This window comes from Beta vulgaris, chromosome 4 (genome assembly GCF_026745355.1).
Source record: "Beta vulgaris subsp. vulgaris cultivar EL10 chromosome 4, EL10.2, whole genome shotgun sequence".
NCBI lineage: Eukaryota > Viridiplantae > Streptophyta > Magnoliopsida > Caryophyllales > Amaranthaceae > Beta > Beta vulgaris.
The window spans coordinates 13,596,217-13,611,091 of NC_079205.1; the positions used below are offsets into that span (position 1 = coordinate 13,596,217).

At 36.1% G+C, this 14,875-nt stretch overlaps 2 protein-coding genes and 1 long non-coding RNA gene across 4 annotated transcripts; 2 read left to right on the top strand and 1 right to left on the bottom strand.

Moving 5' to 3' along the window:
- Positions 1 to 2,174: 2,174 nt before the first annotated feature.
- LOC104891457 (histone H3.2) lies at positions 2,175 to 2,869 on the top strand. The gene has a single exon (XM_010677155.4). It carries the CDS (start codon positions 2,283 to 2,285, stop codon positions 2,691 to 2,693), a length of 411 nt encoding a protein of 136 aa, XP_010675457.1. The 5' UTR covers positions 2,175 to 2,282; the 3' UTR covers positions 2,694 to 2,869.
- A 2,583-nt stretch (positions 2,870 to 5,452) lies between these two features.
- LOC130591231 (uncharacterized) lies at positions 5,453 to 13,780 on the bottom strand. 2 transcript variants are annotated; one of them, XR_008968964.1, is made up of 3 exons: positions 13,399 to 13,771; positions 10,761 to 10,817; positions 5,453 to 5,841 (listed from the first exon to the last, which is right to left on the bottom strand). It is a non-coding gene; the product is annotated as an uncharacterized LOC130591231 (long non-coding RNA). The 2 variants fall into 2 exon arrangements; XR_008968963.1 differs by lacking the exon at positions 10,761 to 10,817 and having other exon boundaries at positions 13,399 to 13,780.
- On the top strand, positions 5,891 to 10,173 carry LOC104891455 (uncharacterized). The gene is made up of 2 exons (XM_048641965.2): positions 5,891 to 8,423; positions 9,323 to 10,173. Exons 1-2 carry the CDS (start codon positions 5,939 to 5,941, stop codon positions 9,991 to 9,993), a joined length of 3,156 nt encoding a protein of 1,051 aa, XP_048497922.2. The 5' UTR covers positions 5,891 to 5,938; the 3' UTR covers positions 9,994 to 10,173.
- Positions 13,781 to 14,875: the final 1,095 nt, after the last annotated feature.

A 14,875-nucleotide genomic window follows, 5' to 3' on the forward strand; every position in this document is an offset into this window, starting at 1 on the left:
TAATTTTCTCTGTTTCGGGAAATTACAGGGGCCAATGAGAAGATTGACAGTGTCAACATTCACAAAAAGATTGATGTGTTTTACCTTGGGTCAAATGATAACCCATGTAATCTCATCACACCAATTCAATTGAAAGGTAAGAATTATGATGATGGTCACTAAGCTTTTTTAGAAGGAAAAACACAATACAGGATTGTCACTAAGCTTTTTTAGAAGGAAAAAAAATGATACAGTACTCGTTAATAAAATCTTTAACAAAAAAAATTGCAAATATATCATAATTCAACCACAAATCTCTAAAAACATTCTATTTTATACATTCAGAAACACATTTTTTTAACATACATATACAAAAAATTGGGATTGTAATTGTATATCATAATTTTACAGAAAATTTAATTGAAGATAAAATTTGAATTAGACAACACAAAACTTCAAAATAAAAAAATGATACATAATTCTTGAAATTCATACCTTTCTATTAGGGGTGTTCGCGGTTTGGGATATAACCCAATCCAAACCGCAAATATACGGTTTGACATTTTTCCAACCCAAACCGCACCACACTTTTGCCCAAACCAACCCAAACCGAATCGCGCAAAACGGTTTGGTGCGGCTTGGTTTGCGGTTTAACCATTTTTTCCTCCGCGACATTAATTTTGTAATCTAAGACTACAAAAAATTGTTAATAAGAGTCCAAATAGATATGAAGTTGACTTCATAATTAAACATAAATAATAATTTATCAAAAGTGTTAAAGTTCTTTACCTCAAACTTCTTTTTTCAGTTTTATACTTGTATGCCGCCTTGTCAATTGTATTTTAATTTTTTTTTTTAAATATAAAATTGCGGTTTGCGGCGCGGTTTTGGTTTACAAAAATTAAAACCCAACCCAAACCGCAAACCGCGGTTTGCTTGAAATCCTAACCCAAACCGCAATTTCAAAACCGCAAACCAACCCAAACCGCAAAAAAACGATTTGGGTTGCGGTTTGGTGCGGTCCAGACCGCACTCTGAACAGCCCTACTTTCTATGGTATATTATGATTTGAATAGACAAGACCAAAGAAATTCGATCAAGATGAATACACAATTTGGAGTACTTCCTTGTTCATGGTGTTCTTCGTCGATAATAATTTTTCATCTTCTTTCCTTCTTGTTGATTGTATTAGAATTGCTGATGGTATTAGAATCTTCCATTGATGATTAGTGATAAGCCCAAGAGAAACGTTGAAAGTTGTAATTGGGACAGAGTTAATGCAATATATTACTGAGAGACAATTGCCTTGATTAGGGAACCATCTATTACTCATTTACTCTAATAAATTTGCAATTTTTTTTCTTAAAAAAATAACTAACATCAGCTGCCACCTAAGAAGGGTTGGTGACCCTAAGGGTTACTCAATCATGGTCCGAAACAAATATAATACTACTCCCTCCGTTTCATTTTAATCTACACACTTACACTTTTCACGCATGCCAATGTAAAACTTTGAGGACATATATCTTTAGTTTTGTATTTGTAAAAATTATAAAAAGTACATATTAATAAAATACATACTAATACGAATCTAACAAGATCCCACATGACTATGTTTTTATTCATGTATAAATCACAAACGAGAGTCACAGTGCAATTTGTGAATAGTGTAAAATGTCAAAATGTATAGATTAATATGAAACGGAAGGAGTATTACTTTTCGGTGGGTCAAGTCTCATAATAAGGAAATGTAAAAAAAACAACCTTTTTTGGAAAATATAGCACATAAATAAAGACAGAGGGAGTAATAAATTTAAATAACATTTACTAAATTCAAATAAACAGAAATAAAGTTAAAAAGAACCAACCTTATTATTTGGAATAAACAACACGAAACTGTTTTTGTTTGGTGACATTGGAAGGCACAATCCCATCAAACAAAATTTCCTTTCCATGAAATAGCGGCGTTGCTCTAATTTTTTTTCCGTAAAATTCAAACTCTTCAAAAGTAAAGCGGGAAAATACATCCACGTCATCGATCCGCAACACCACAATCCGTGTACACCACACTCTAATCAAATCTCCACCTTCAATTAACTCCATCATCAACGGCTCTCACCTACTTCTTCAATCTCTTCATTTCCACCACTCTTCCCTCCTCACCCCAAAATTCCCTATATAAACCTCATTCTCCTCCAAACATCTTCATCCCGCCTCATTTCTCAAACTCAAATAATATACTCTCTCTCCCAAATCTCATCCTTCATCTTCCCTCTTTTTTTCCCACTCTCTCTCCTCAAACAATGGCTCGTACTAAGCAAACCGCTAGAAAATCCACCGGAGGAAAAGCTCCAAGGAAGCAACTCGCAACCAAAGCTGCCAGGAAATCAGCCCCGGCAACCGGAGGAGTTAAGAAGCCTCACAGATTCAGACCTGGAACTGTTGCTCTTCGTGAGATCAGGAAATACCAGAAAAGCACTGAGCTTCTTATCAGGAAGCTTCCATTTCAGAGGCTTGTTAGAGAAATTGCTCAGGATTTCAAGACTGATCTTCGTTTCCAGAGTTCTGCTGTTGCTGCTCTTCAAGAGGCTGCTGAGGCTTACTTGGTTGGTCTCTTTGAAGATACTAACCTTTGCGCTATTCATGCTAAAAGGGTTACTATTATGCCTAAGGATATCCAGCTTGCTAGGAGGATTCGAGGTGAAAGGGCTTAATTTCAGAGTCTAATGGAATTGGATTAATGAAATTAGGGATCTATGGTGGTAGTTGTAGTAGTAGTTGTATGTTTGTTCAGTTGATTTATCTCAAATCTAAGCTGGGTACTATTAGTATTACATATTGGTATATGTATTGTGAATTTTGATGAATGAAAAAAATGTTTGCAGTTTTATATTGTTTGTTGATGCTATTCTAATTGCTTATGCTTTGTTTAATTTAAGATCTATGTATTTGGTACTTCGTGATTGAGAACTGATTTCTCTTCAATTTTGCTTTATCTGATTTTACATATTAGATCTGTTCTTGTTTTCTCTAATATATTTTGAATAGTGAGTAAATTTGTATTCTCTAGATGATGAAGTTTGTATGAAAACCAATATTGTGAAAAATGGGGTTGCAAATTAATTTAGGGGCTTTTAGATATTAGTACTGGATTGATTTGTAGTTAATGCTTAAGGGGTGTTAAGTAATTGTTTTCATGTTTAGCTTCATGACTGCAGAAATTTAAGGATTCATGGCTGGCTCAAATTTGGTTGTTGATGTTGGATATGTAAACCTAGTTATTCCGTGACTTAGGAATTATGAAATTCTTAGAAAATGAAAGATTTTTGGAGTTAAAGTTGTCTAATACTATATATGTATTGATGCTCTTAATACTGTATGTACTAAACAAACAAAGGATGCTATGCAATTTGCAATTGGAGTGTATATATTGATGCTCTTAAACATGGGAGATAGGTTGTCAATTGGAGTTTGATTGTAATAGTGTCATGCTTGGAATTTGTTCATAAATAGCTAATGTTTTATGAGGAATAAATTTCAGATTATGGAGATAAGCTATGAAAAGGGTGGAAGATTAGAAGACGAAGAAGGTAGAAATTGGAGTTGGGTTGTGATTTGTGAATTGGGGTTGAAGTATGACATAATCTTATACTTGGTGAATGGATTTTGAATTAAAGTGGTGACTGTTGAGTACATATTAAGGTTTCTTGTGAGTTGTGAATGAGATTGTAGGAATTTTACCTGCTATAAGTGAGGAAATTAAACCAATTATTCATGCTAAACCAGTAGTTTAGTGTACTAGTAGTACTATGTAGAAATATGATCTCTTCTCCTGATGATGATTGACTAAAATTAATTTGCTAGGGATAGTATCATGATCTAGCTTGTTTGGTGTATGATCTTTTAGGTTCATTTAGTAATGGTAGCAAAGTCCAAATACATTTAAAGTCTAAATATCTATACGTCAATTCTAGAAAAACATCCTAACCTCATAATATTATATAAATGTCATGTCTTAGCCCGCTTTTAGCCTCTTAATATGACATAAATGCCAACAGAGTTAGATTGAAAATTATAGTTAAAGTATATGATGAAGTTTCATACTCAAAGACAGCTGTGAAATGTCTTAAATATATAGTATCACTTAAGGCAGCAACGAATGTAACATATTTGAAGAGAATATGCACTCGAAGATAGTTGTCACATGGCTTTACACTTGTATTTTTCACCTATTCCAACAATTGACCTACTACAATTTTACAGCTTTTCTAACTTGTACACCAAGAGCATATGATATATTAAAAAACACTATGAAACTCTCCTTATCGAGTGTCATTTTCCTTCATTTAACAAGTTTAATTTCACGTGATTCTCATATAACTAAAATTGAATAAATATGGTGAATATAAGACTCAATCTTGCAAACTCAAATTTGTAACATTTACACTTGTCCATTAATAAAGTTACTGTGAGTCTGTGACAACCTAAAGGGAAAATTTGAGAAGATTTAGACATTTATTAATAATTTTAATTGTTGAATAGTCTAAAAACTAGTTTTTGTCTCATAACTAGTTATTAGGCCCGGGTTACGCCCTGGGCAAGGAAAATTTTCATTTATTAAAATTATAATTTAAGATGATAACACTAAATATTATTTGGTCTAGTGGTTAAGATTTTAGTGTATGTTCTTGAGGTCCGGGTAGGGGTGAAAGTTTGGTGTGCGGTTTGGATTAGGGCCTAATCCAATCCGATCCGAATAAAATTTGGATTTCAATTTTGAATCCGAATCCAAACCAATTAGGTTTTGAATCCGATCCAATCCAATCCGAATCTTCATACTCTAGATTGGATCCGATCCAAAAATCCGATTTTTTTAAAACTCTAGCTTTTTGATGAAATGAATTAAGTACAACAACTTAGTAGATTTAGGAAATGAGGAATTAAGTGCACTTAGTGTTTTTAGGAGAAGGGTTGAAGTGCTATGTGTATTGGGCTATGGAGTAGGTTTTTCTTTATAAAAAAAATCCAGATATATAATACAAGGCATATTACTATTTGGTTATATTGGATTTTTGGATCTGATTACCCTCAATCCAATGCGATCCGAAAATCCAATTTTTGCAAAAAATCTCAATCTTAATCCAATCCAAACACAACTCAAATCCGATCCGAATCACTAATTCGGATTGGATTGGATTGGATTTTGGATTTTATCCGAATAACTTTCACCCCTAGGTCCGGGGATCAAACCTTACATTATGCAATTTCTAATTTTTTTTTATTGTTGTGGATTACATGGAGTAAAACCCCCTTAGAGAGAGCGCCACGTGGCCCGTTTCTGACTTAGACACGCCTTTTAATATATTAGTATAGATTATTGTTTAGGACACATCACACACTGGGATAAAAAAAAAAAATAGAACCTAAAAAAAGAAATCAAACCCATTGCTTTCTCCAAGCCCAAAGTCTCATGTAAGATCAACAAATTATCAATAATAAAGTTTAAAGAGAATTGTCAGCCCAAAAGAGCAAGCACAAAAACCATTACGATAATCACAATATCTAATAATACAATTATAATCAGACTTATACGAAGCAGATAAAGTTTGAGAAAACTACACCATTACCATTATTAGACTTACCAATTAAGGCAGTGGGGAAAATTTTCCCATATGAAAAGGACCTTAGAAAAAGACTAGTATAAGAATGACCAAATTTTCAGCAATTTTATTTTACAGGAGAAAAATTGTACATGCTGTACATGAGGAAATCATTAGTGGTCATATTCATGCTTGGATTGACTCTTGTTCGACACAATATGCTGCCCACGATTAATGGAGTTCAGTGCTACTCCGGTGTCGCCTGCAAACGTGCAAACAAGTAACTCCATGTTAATCATTTATAAAGCAATAAACAAATCCTTCATCAAACTGCAAATTTCAGTATAAAAGGTTATCAAATGTTTGATAGCATTATATCATTCAGCTTCTCTGGGCACCCATCAACTACAAACATGGGTCTCAATCGTCTCCTTTCTCTGTCCACTCTTCTCTGTTTGTCATGCTTGGCTATAGCTTCTGCTAGTGAGTACCGCTCTGTCGATGTGGCTCCTTCACCAATATACACACCATCAATTGAGTCTTACACCCCATCATCAGAATACGAGACTCCATCTTACACTTCGACACCAGTATATAACCCTACCCCTTCTCCCGAATATGAAACTCCATCTTATACTTCTACCCCAACCCCATCATACAACCCATCAACACCAATTTATACCCAATCTCCATCTCCTGCAAACGAAACTCCATCTTACACACCAACACCAATTTACACTCCTACACCAATTTACACTCCTACACCATCACCTGAATATGAAGCTCCTTCTTATACTCCAACCCCAACTTTTACCCCATCTCCCGAATATGAAACTCCGTCTTCCACTCCAACTCCAACTTATACCCCATCTCCTGAATATGAAACTCCGTCTTACACTCCAACCCCAACTTATACCCCATCTTCTGAATATGAAACCCCATCTAACACCCCAACTCCAATTTATACCCCATCTCCTATAAATGAAACACCATCTTACACTCCAACCCCAACTTACACTCCATCTCCTGAATACGAAACTCCATCTTCTACTCCAGCCCCAATTTATACCCCATCTCCGGAGTATGAGACCCCAACTTACACTCCAACCCCAGTTTATACCCCATCTCCGGAGTATGAGACCCCATCTTACACTCCAGCCCCAGTTTATACCCCATCTCCGGAGTATGAGACCCCATCTTACACTCCATCCCCAGTTTATACCCCATCTTCGGAGTATGAAACCCCAACTTACACTCCAGCCCCAGTTTATACCCCATCTTCGGAGTATGAGACCCCATCTTACACTCCAACCCCAGTTTATACCCCATCTCCGGAGTATGAGACCCCATCTTATACGCCATCCCCAATTTATACCCCATCTCCGGAGTATGAGACCCCATCTTACACTCCATCCCCCACTTACAACCCATCTCCTAAGTACGAGACTCCATCTTACACTCCACCCCCAACTTACAACCCATCTCCTAAGTATGAAACCCCATCTTACACTCCATCCTCAACTTACAGTCCATCTCCTAAATACGAGACCCCATCTTACACTCCATCCCCAACTTATAGCGCATCTCCTAAGTACGAGACCCCATCTTACACCCCATCCCCAACTTACAACCCATCTCCTAAGTACGAGACCCCATCTTACACTCCACCCCCAACTTACAACCCATCTCCTAAGTACGAAACCCCATCTTACACTCCATCCTCAACTTACAACCCATCTCCTAAATACGAAACCCCATCTTACACTCCATCCCCAACTTATAGCGCATCTCCTAAGTACGAGACCCCATCCCCAACTTACAACCCATCTCCTAAATACGAGACCCCATCTTACACTGCAACCCCAACATACAACCCATCTCCTAAGTACGAGACCCCAACTTACATTCCATCCTCAACTTACAACCCATCTCCTAAATACGAGACCCCAACTTACAACCCATCTCCTAAGTACGAGACCCCATCTTACACTCCATCCTCAACTTACAGCCCATCTCCTAAATACAAGACCCCATCTTACATCGCATCCCCAACTTACAACCCATCTCCTAAGTATGATACCCCAACTTACACTCCATCTTCAACTTACAACCCATCTCCTAAATACGAGACCCCATCTTACACTCCATCTCCTAAGTACGAGACCCCATCTTACACTCCAACCCAAACTTATAGTCCATCTCCTAAATACGAGACCCTATCTTACACTCCAACCCCAACTTACATCCCATCTCCTAAATACGAGACCCCATCTTACCCTTCAACCCCTACTAATAGTCCATCTCCTAAATACGAGACCCCATCTTACACTCCAACCCCAACTTATAGCCCATCGCCTAAATACAACACTCCATCATATACACCAACCTCAGTCTATAAACCATCTCCTAAGCACGAAGCCCCAACTTACAGCCCATCTCCTAAATACGAGACCCCATCTTACACCCCAACCCCAACTTACAGTCCATCTCCTAAATACGAGACCCCATCTTACACTCCAACCCCAACTTATAGTCCATCTCCAAAATACGAAACCCCATCTTACAATCCAACACCAACTTATAGCCCATCGCCTAAATATGACACTCCATCATATACACCAACCTCAGTCTACAAACCATCTCCTAAATACGAGACTCAATCGTACACTCCAACCACAGTTTACTCCCCATCTCCTATATACAAGACTCCATCATACTCTTCAACCCCAACTTATACCCCATACGATGAGACAAATTACTATCGTCCTAATGCCCTGCCAACTATTTATGGTATTCAAGGTGTGATCTACTGTAGTTCATGCTATGACTTCACACCCATCGAAGGTAAGTTCTTCCTCCAATGATTTTTCTTTCATTTTATTTAAGGATGGGAATTAAGCATATAAAACACAGGTCTTTATCTTTCATCCTTCATATGAAACAAGTTACAAGTAGGAGTAAATGAAATAGGTATTGACGTCTTGTGGTGGAGTAATGAATTGTGTTAATAAGTACGGTATGGTCCTAAGATACATAAGTCATATCCACATTCCCATATTTTCCACTTAAATTTCTGGACTAGTTTCGCAACATGAAGTTGCAAGCTAAGTAATCCAGATTCTAAGAAACTTTTTACAGCTAAATAACCCATATTCATTCAACTCTTGAATCTTTGTGAATATGTTGACACTTAAGGTCTATTAATATAATTTATTAAGACATCAGTTCATCATGGAACATTACTCATTAAAGTTTGACTATCCGAAAGTAATAATAGCACATTCTATTTACCATTTCAAAATTATTTTCAAATTTAATATGTAGTGTATAATTCTGTGTCTATCACTAAAAGTCTAAGCATTAATCTTGCACATAATTACATGAAACTCTGGTATCACACGCCAAAGAAGAAAAACATTGATAGAAGTATCATTTACTAAACTTGTTACCTATATTAATTCAAAATTTAGAAATTTTTTAGTGACAGATCTAAAGAACACTGCTAATTTCTGTTGCATATGCTCCTCATCACATCCTATGACTAGTGCATTAATACTAGAGTGAGTTAGAGAACGAGGGTAAGAATTTTTACAGTCATAAAACTCAAAAAAACGGGTACAAAAACTGATGCAAGCATCCCCCACCAATGTCAATATAGCATTCTACAACTTGAACATTAATTAAATATGCGACCTACCGTTTAATCACACTATATCTGATCTATGAAATGTATTTGCGAGCAGGTGCGGTTGCCAAAATTTCCTGTGAAGCAAAGAGTACAGACCAGTACAAGGCAGCAAAGTTCTCAATGCTAACCCCAAAAACTGACAAGAATGGTTACTTCCTCGCTACATTTACTCCTGAACAACTTGGAAACTCTTTGAAGCCAACCGATTGTAAAGTTTACCTTGAAAGCTCTCCATCATACACTTGCAATGTTGCAACCAACATTAATCTAGGGGTAACCGGAGCTCGTCTGACTTATTCACGTGATTTTGTGGAGTACAAAAAAACATACGACTTAGAGTTGTATTCAGCTCAAGCTTTTGTTTACACATCAACGTCAAAATGCGAAAAGCCAACTTACTACAAGACACCAATTTACACTCCAAAAGCAAGCTATAAAACTCCAACATACACCCCAAAGTCAGGTTATGAGGTTACAAAATATACTCCATTAGCCTACACCCCAAAATCGAGTTACAAGGCTCCAACATACACACCATCAACCTACACCCCAAAATCGACTTATGAGGCTCCAACATACACTCCACAATCAAGTTACAAGGCTCCAACATCATACTCTCCAAGTGAGAAACCTGCATCATACAGTCCAAAGTCCAGTTACGAGGCACCAAGTTATGTTCCAAAGTCCGAGGATAAAACCCCTGCCTACACCAATTATGGCTACTAAGACAAATCTACACCAATTATTGCATACTAGTTCCCTATTCGTTGAGCTAGATACAAGTCCAAGAGACGATTGTCTTTAGTAGTATGTTGATTACTTAATTTTCACTATAAAACCTAAGAGACTATTTCCTATGTTTTATCAAACGAATTCCTATGTTCTATGAGAATTATGAAAAAAGAATTTGTGCTTGTTTGCTTATAAGTAGGAAGTATAACTTCTTAGGAAATCCTAATGCCCATGAAAATATATTTCTTGGAAATACTAAATTTTGTTTGGTTGGATATGGGAACTTCTAATTCCCACGGGAATTTTCACTTACCTAGGGGGCCTAGGTAAGTAATTTCCTACATTTTATAGGAAGTTAATTCCCATAGGAATTTGTATTTCCTACATTATTGTCAACCAAACAAATGCACATGAATATAATTCTTGGGAAATACAACTTTCCATGAATTTATATGGCAACCAAACAATACCTTTGTTTATTTCATTACACATAATGTCTTGTCTCTCTAGCAACTTATACTGCACATGTTCGTCTTGTTTGTCATTTTGTAGAGTGTGTCATTTGATCAAAATTCTAGGAAAGCACAATTGCTTTACAAAATTTAACCCGAGCAATTCTCATCCTATAAAATGCTAACACTTCAGCAATTGTGATATATGTTTCATGTTATCTTGAAAAATAATTTGCTACATCAAATGGTTAAAGAGAACATTAGAAGCTACTATTATCTGTCTGGTAGCAACATTATGCCTCTGCTTACCTCTAATGATCCATCAATGCCATCATCTCCGAACTTCTCAGATTCGTACAACAACCTCTATTAGCATAGAAAAATGAAATGGTTACACTCAACAATTTACTTCTGACGTTAGTATTTCTATTACAGTAGAACTTTACATGCCTTGAGGGTTGAGACTTGAGACTATACGACAGATTATGTGGAACAAAATTTCCAAATATTTATTTCAGATACTCCTTTTATACAGGAGACAAACCCCCTCCCCCCAACACCCCAAAAAAGAACCAAAGAGAGGAGAAAGAACTGGTGCTAAATTTGCCTTGGCTCACACGAAAATCATTTCTAGACCCTGACCACTGTCTCAACTATGTGCGAGGAAGTGTCCACGTGTATCTGTGAGACGCGATGCTCACATCTAACACCCCAAACTGGTACCAAATGCTCTAGCAATTGGTACAAAAAAAAGCCTAATTGGTACTCAACCCTCTTTTTGGTGCCAAATAATTATTTTCTTGTACCAATCCATATTTTTTTTCATTTTTCTTTCTTAAACAAGTAATAAAAGATATGCTAGAGTGAATTCGAGGATGAAGGTGAGAATATAGGAGTGATAAGAAAAACTGAGGCAAGCAAACACCCTCACCACCCCCCCCCCCCCCCCCCCCCCCCCCCCCCCCCCCCCCCCCCCCCCCCCACCAACAAAAGAAAAAGAAAAAAGAAAGAAAAGAAACACGAAAACAATAACAAGAAGCCCCTAGGAATTATAGATATTAAGAAACAATCTGTCGCCTTAATCAGTTAATTGTATCCCTTCTAAACCACTGTATTCCTTGCAAAATCATTATGTTATGTGATTTTATTTGTTTCTAGTTCTTCCAATTTTCATCTAAATATCAAAATATGGACTATTCCACTTGTCTCATGTTAAAAAACACCCACCACATCATTACCCTATGCCCAACCCCATATCAGTATAGCATTTCACAACTTCAACATTAGCATAAACTTGAAATATAATTTTATCTCATTTTTTTAAGATTCATGAAATGTATTTGAGAGCAGGATCGGTGGCCAAAATTTCCTGCGAAGTAAAGAGTACAGATGAATACAAGGCAGAAAAGTTTGCAATGTTCACCCCAAAAAGCGACAAGAATTGTTACTTCCTAGCCACACTTACTCCAGAACAACTAGGAAACTACTTGAAGCCAACCAATTGTAAAGTTTATCTTGAAAGCTCTCCATCATACACTTGCAATGTTGCAACAAACAATAATCTAAAAGTAACTGGGGCTCCTCTGTCTTATTCACATGATTTTGGGGAGTACAAAAAGAAATACAACTTAGTGTTGTATAATGTTCCAGCTTTTGTATATAAGTCAAAGACAAAATGCGAGAAGCCAACTTACTACAAGACACCAGTTTCGTACTCCAAAAGCAAGCTATGAACTCCAACATACACCATTACACCCCAAAGCTAGATTACGAGGTTACAAGTTACAACATTACCCCACCAGCCTACACCCCAAAATTGAGTTACAACTTACAAGGCTCTAACACACACACCATCAACTTACACCTCAAAATCGAGTTATGAGGCTCCAAAAATACACCCAAAAATTAAGTTATGAGGCTCCAACATATACGCTATTTACCTACACTCCAACATTGAATTACAAGGCACCAACATAGACACCATCAACCTACACTCCTAAAGCATGGCTCCAACATACACACCATCAATCTACGCTCGGGGATCAAGTTATAACTTATAATAGTCCAATATACAACTCATGAACCTACAATGATAAAATCAAGCTATGAGGCTCCAACATACAGTCCACCAACATATGAGCTAAAATCAAGCTATGAGGCCCCAACATACACTACACAATCAAGTTACAAGACTCCAATATCATACAATCCGAGGGACAAAACTCCATCATAGGTCCACCTGTCTATACTCCAAAGACCAAAGTCCAGTCATGAGATACCAAGGTTCCAAAGTCCGCAGATAAGACCCCTGCCTACACCAATTATGGCCACTAATAAAATCTTTTATGATCTGATTCTCTTCATTATATACTAGTTCCCCATTGATTATGCTAGAAACAAGTGGATTGTCCTCATGCCTATATTGACTTTAGTATAATTCCAATAGGCTAACTATTATGGTTAATTACATATACATCATCTCGAGTCTATCTTGTAGCACCTTATAGACATGTTGCTCTTATATGGTATGATGTGGATGGTGTCCTTTTCTCCATATCTATCGAAAGGCGAAACCCGTATTCTTTACTAATCTTTACCCACTCAATCACCATCCTTGAACAGCAAAGCACTCATGAAACCAGGCTCATTTGTGTCACAATCTTCTTGATAAATAGCTAGCTATATCATATTATAAAAGAGAGCACTAGAAGGCAATATTTATTGTTTGGGACATAGTTGAAGCAGAATTGAAAAATGTTTACGTTAGGAACACAGGAAAACCTATCAATTCTGACAAGTCAACAGTCTTGGGCAAAATCTAGAACAATAAGCAAACAACAGAATTCTGACTTTCGTTGTGAGTATGATCAAAAGCACAATATGAAACTAAAGTAAAAGAAACAATGTGATAAGAGAATAAAAACATGTAGAGAAGAGGAAGACTGACCTTCACAAGGCAAAACGTCGAACAACTACTATATGTAATTTCTATTATAGGATCTTTGCATCAACGAAATACGAAATGCTCACGTTCCACCATATTAATATTGGATAAACAACTAGGATTAGAACCTTTCACATATTATTTACAGCACCTTAATTTTAACTATTAGGCCAAAATATCCTTCATATTTATGCATTGAAGGATAGGTAGGAGGAGGATTAGCATTTACTTACTGGCTACTAGTGCGGGAATACGGCGGATAATGGATTGAAGAAAGAGAAGTCTAGTGGTATTCGGAAGATGGACCTGAAAATTAGTAGAAGGTTTTCTATGATTAAGATTTTTCGGTTTCCGGTACTTTTTTGTTTGGTAGGAAGGATTTGGATGAAAAAAAAGGAAAAGAAAAAAATAAACTTTCTCATGTTTGGTAAAAGAAAATAAGAGAAATTTGATTGGAAAGGACAGGAAGTGAAAGAAAAATAATACTCTTAAATCCTTGCTTTCCTTTTCTCTCAAAATCGGAGGAATGTGACTGGAAAGAAATCTAAGAAGCCTTTACCTATGTTTTGTTTGAGTTCACTCATGGTACACCCGAGTGTACCATGAGCATGGTACATCTAGGGGTATTTTTGTAATAAATTAGAATTTCAGGTGCTCATTTAACACCAAATTTGCTCATATGGGCATTTTGCTCATTTACTCACTTGCTCATTTTGCGTATTTTGTAATAAAGTGTTTACTCATTTTCTTAAATGAGTAGAAATGTTTGTTCATTTGTTTATTTTGCTCATTTGCTCATTCACTCATTCTACTCATTTGGAGAAAATAGTCTTAGGTGTACCATGAGCATGGTACACCCAGGTGTACTATAAATATTCTCGTTTTCTTTGTTTCTTTCTCCTTTCCTTTCCTTTATTAATGACAACCAAACATGTGATTCATCTCAAATCCACCAATTATACCAAACATTAGAAACTACAACTACTTTCTTTTCTCTTTCTTTTCCTTTCTATTATTTTCTCTTCCTTTCTTTTTCCGTCCTTTATTGAAAAAAATACCAAACACAAAGTTACTGAATTTCCACTATATGTCCTTGATAAATTTTTTACTCACCATATATTCTTGTACTTTTCAAAATTTATAAAAGAAAAAATTGACATAAATAATCTCAACTTTCACCAGTCTCTCAAAATAATCCTAAATTTAAATTATTTTAGAATAATCCTAATTTTATGGGGTATTTTCTCAAAATAATCCGAACTATTAATTTTCAACATATTATAGACGTAAAACGTATTAGTACAGACAAGGAAAAAGATAGTTTGGTTTACTTTGAGAAGGTCCACTCAAAAGTTGGATTATTTTGGAGTAATCCAAATTTGAGATTATTTTGAGAAGACGAGTGAAAGTTGTAATTATTTATGTGAAATTTTTCTTTATAAAATAATAATCGAATCACTAATCAAATCGACCGAAAGAG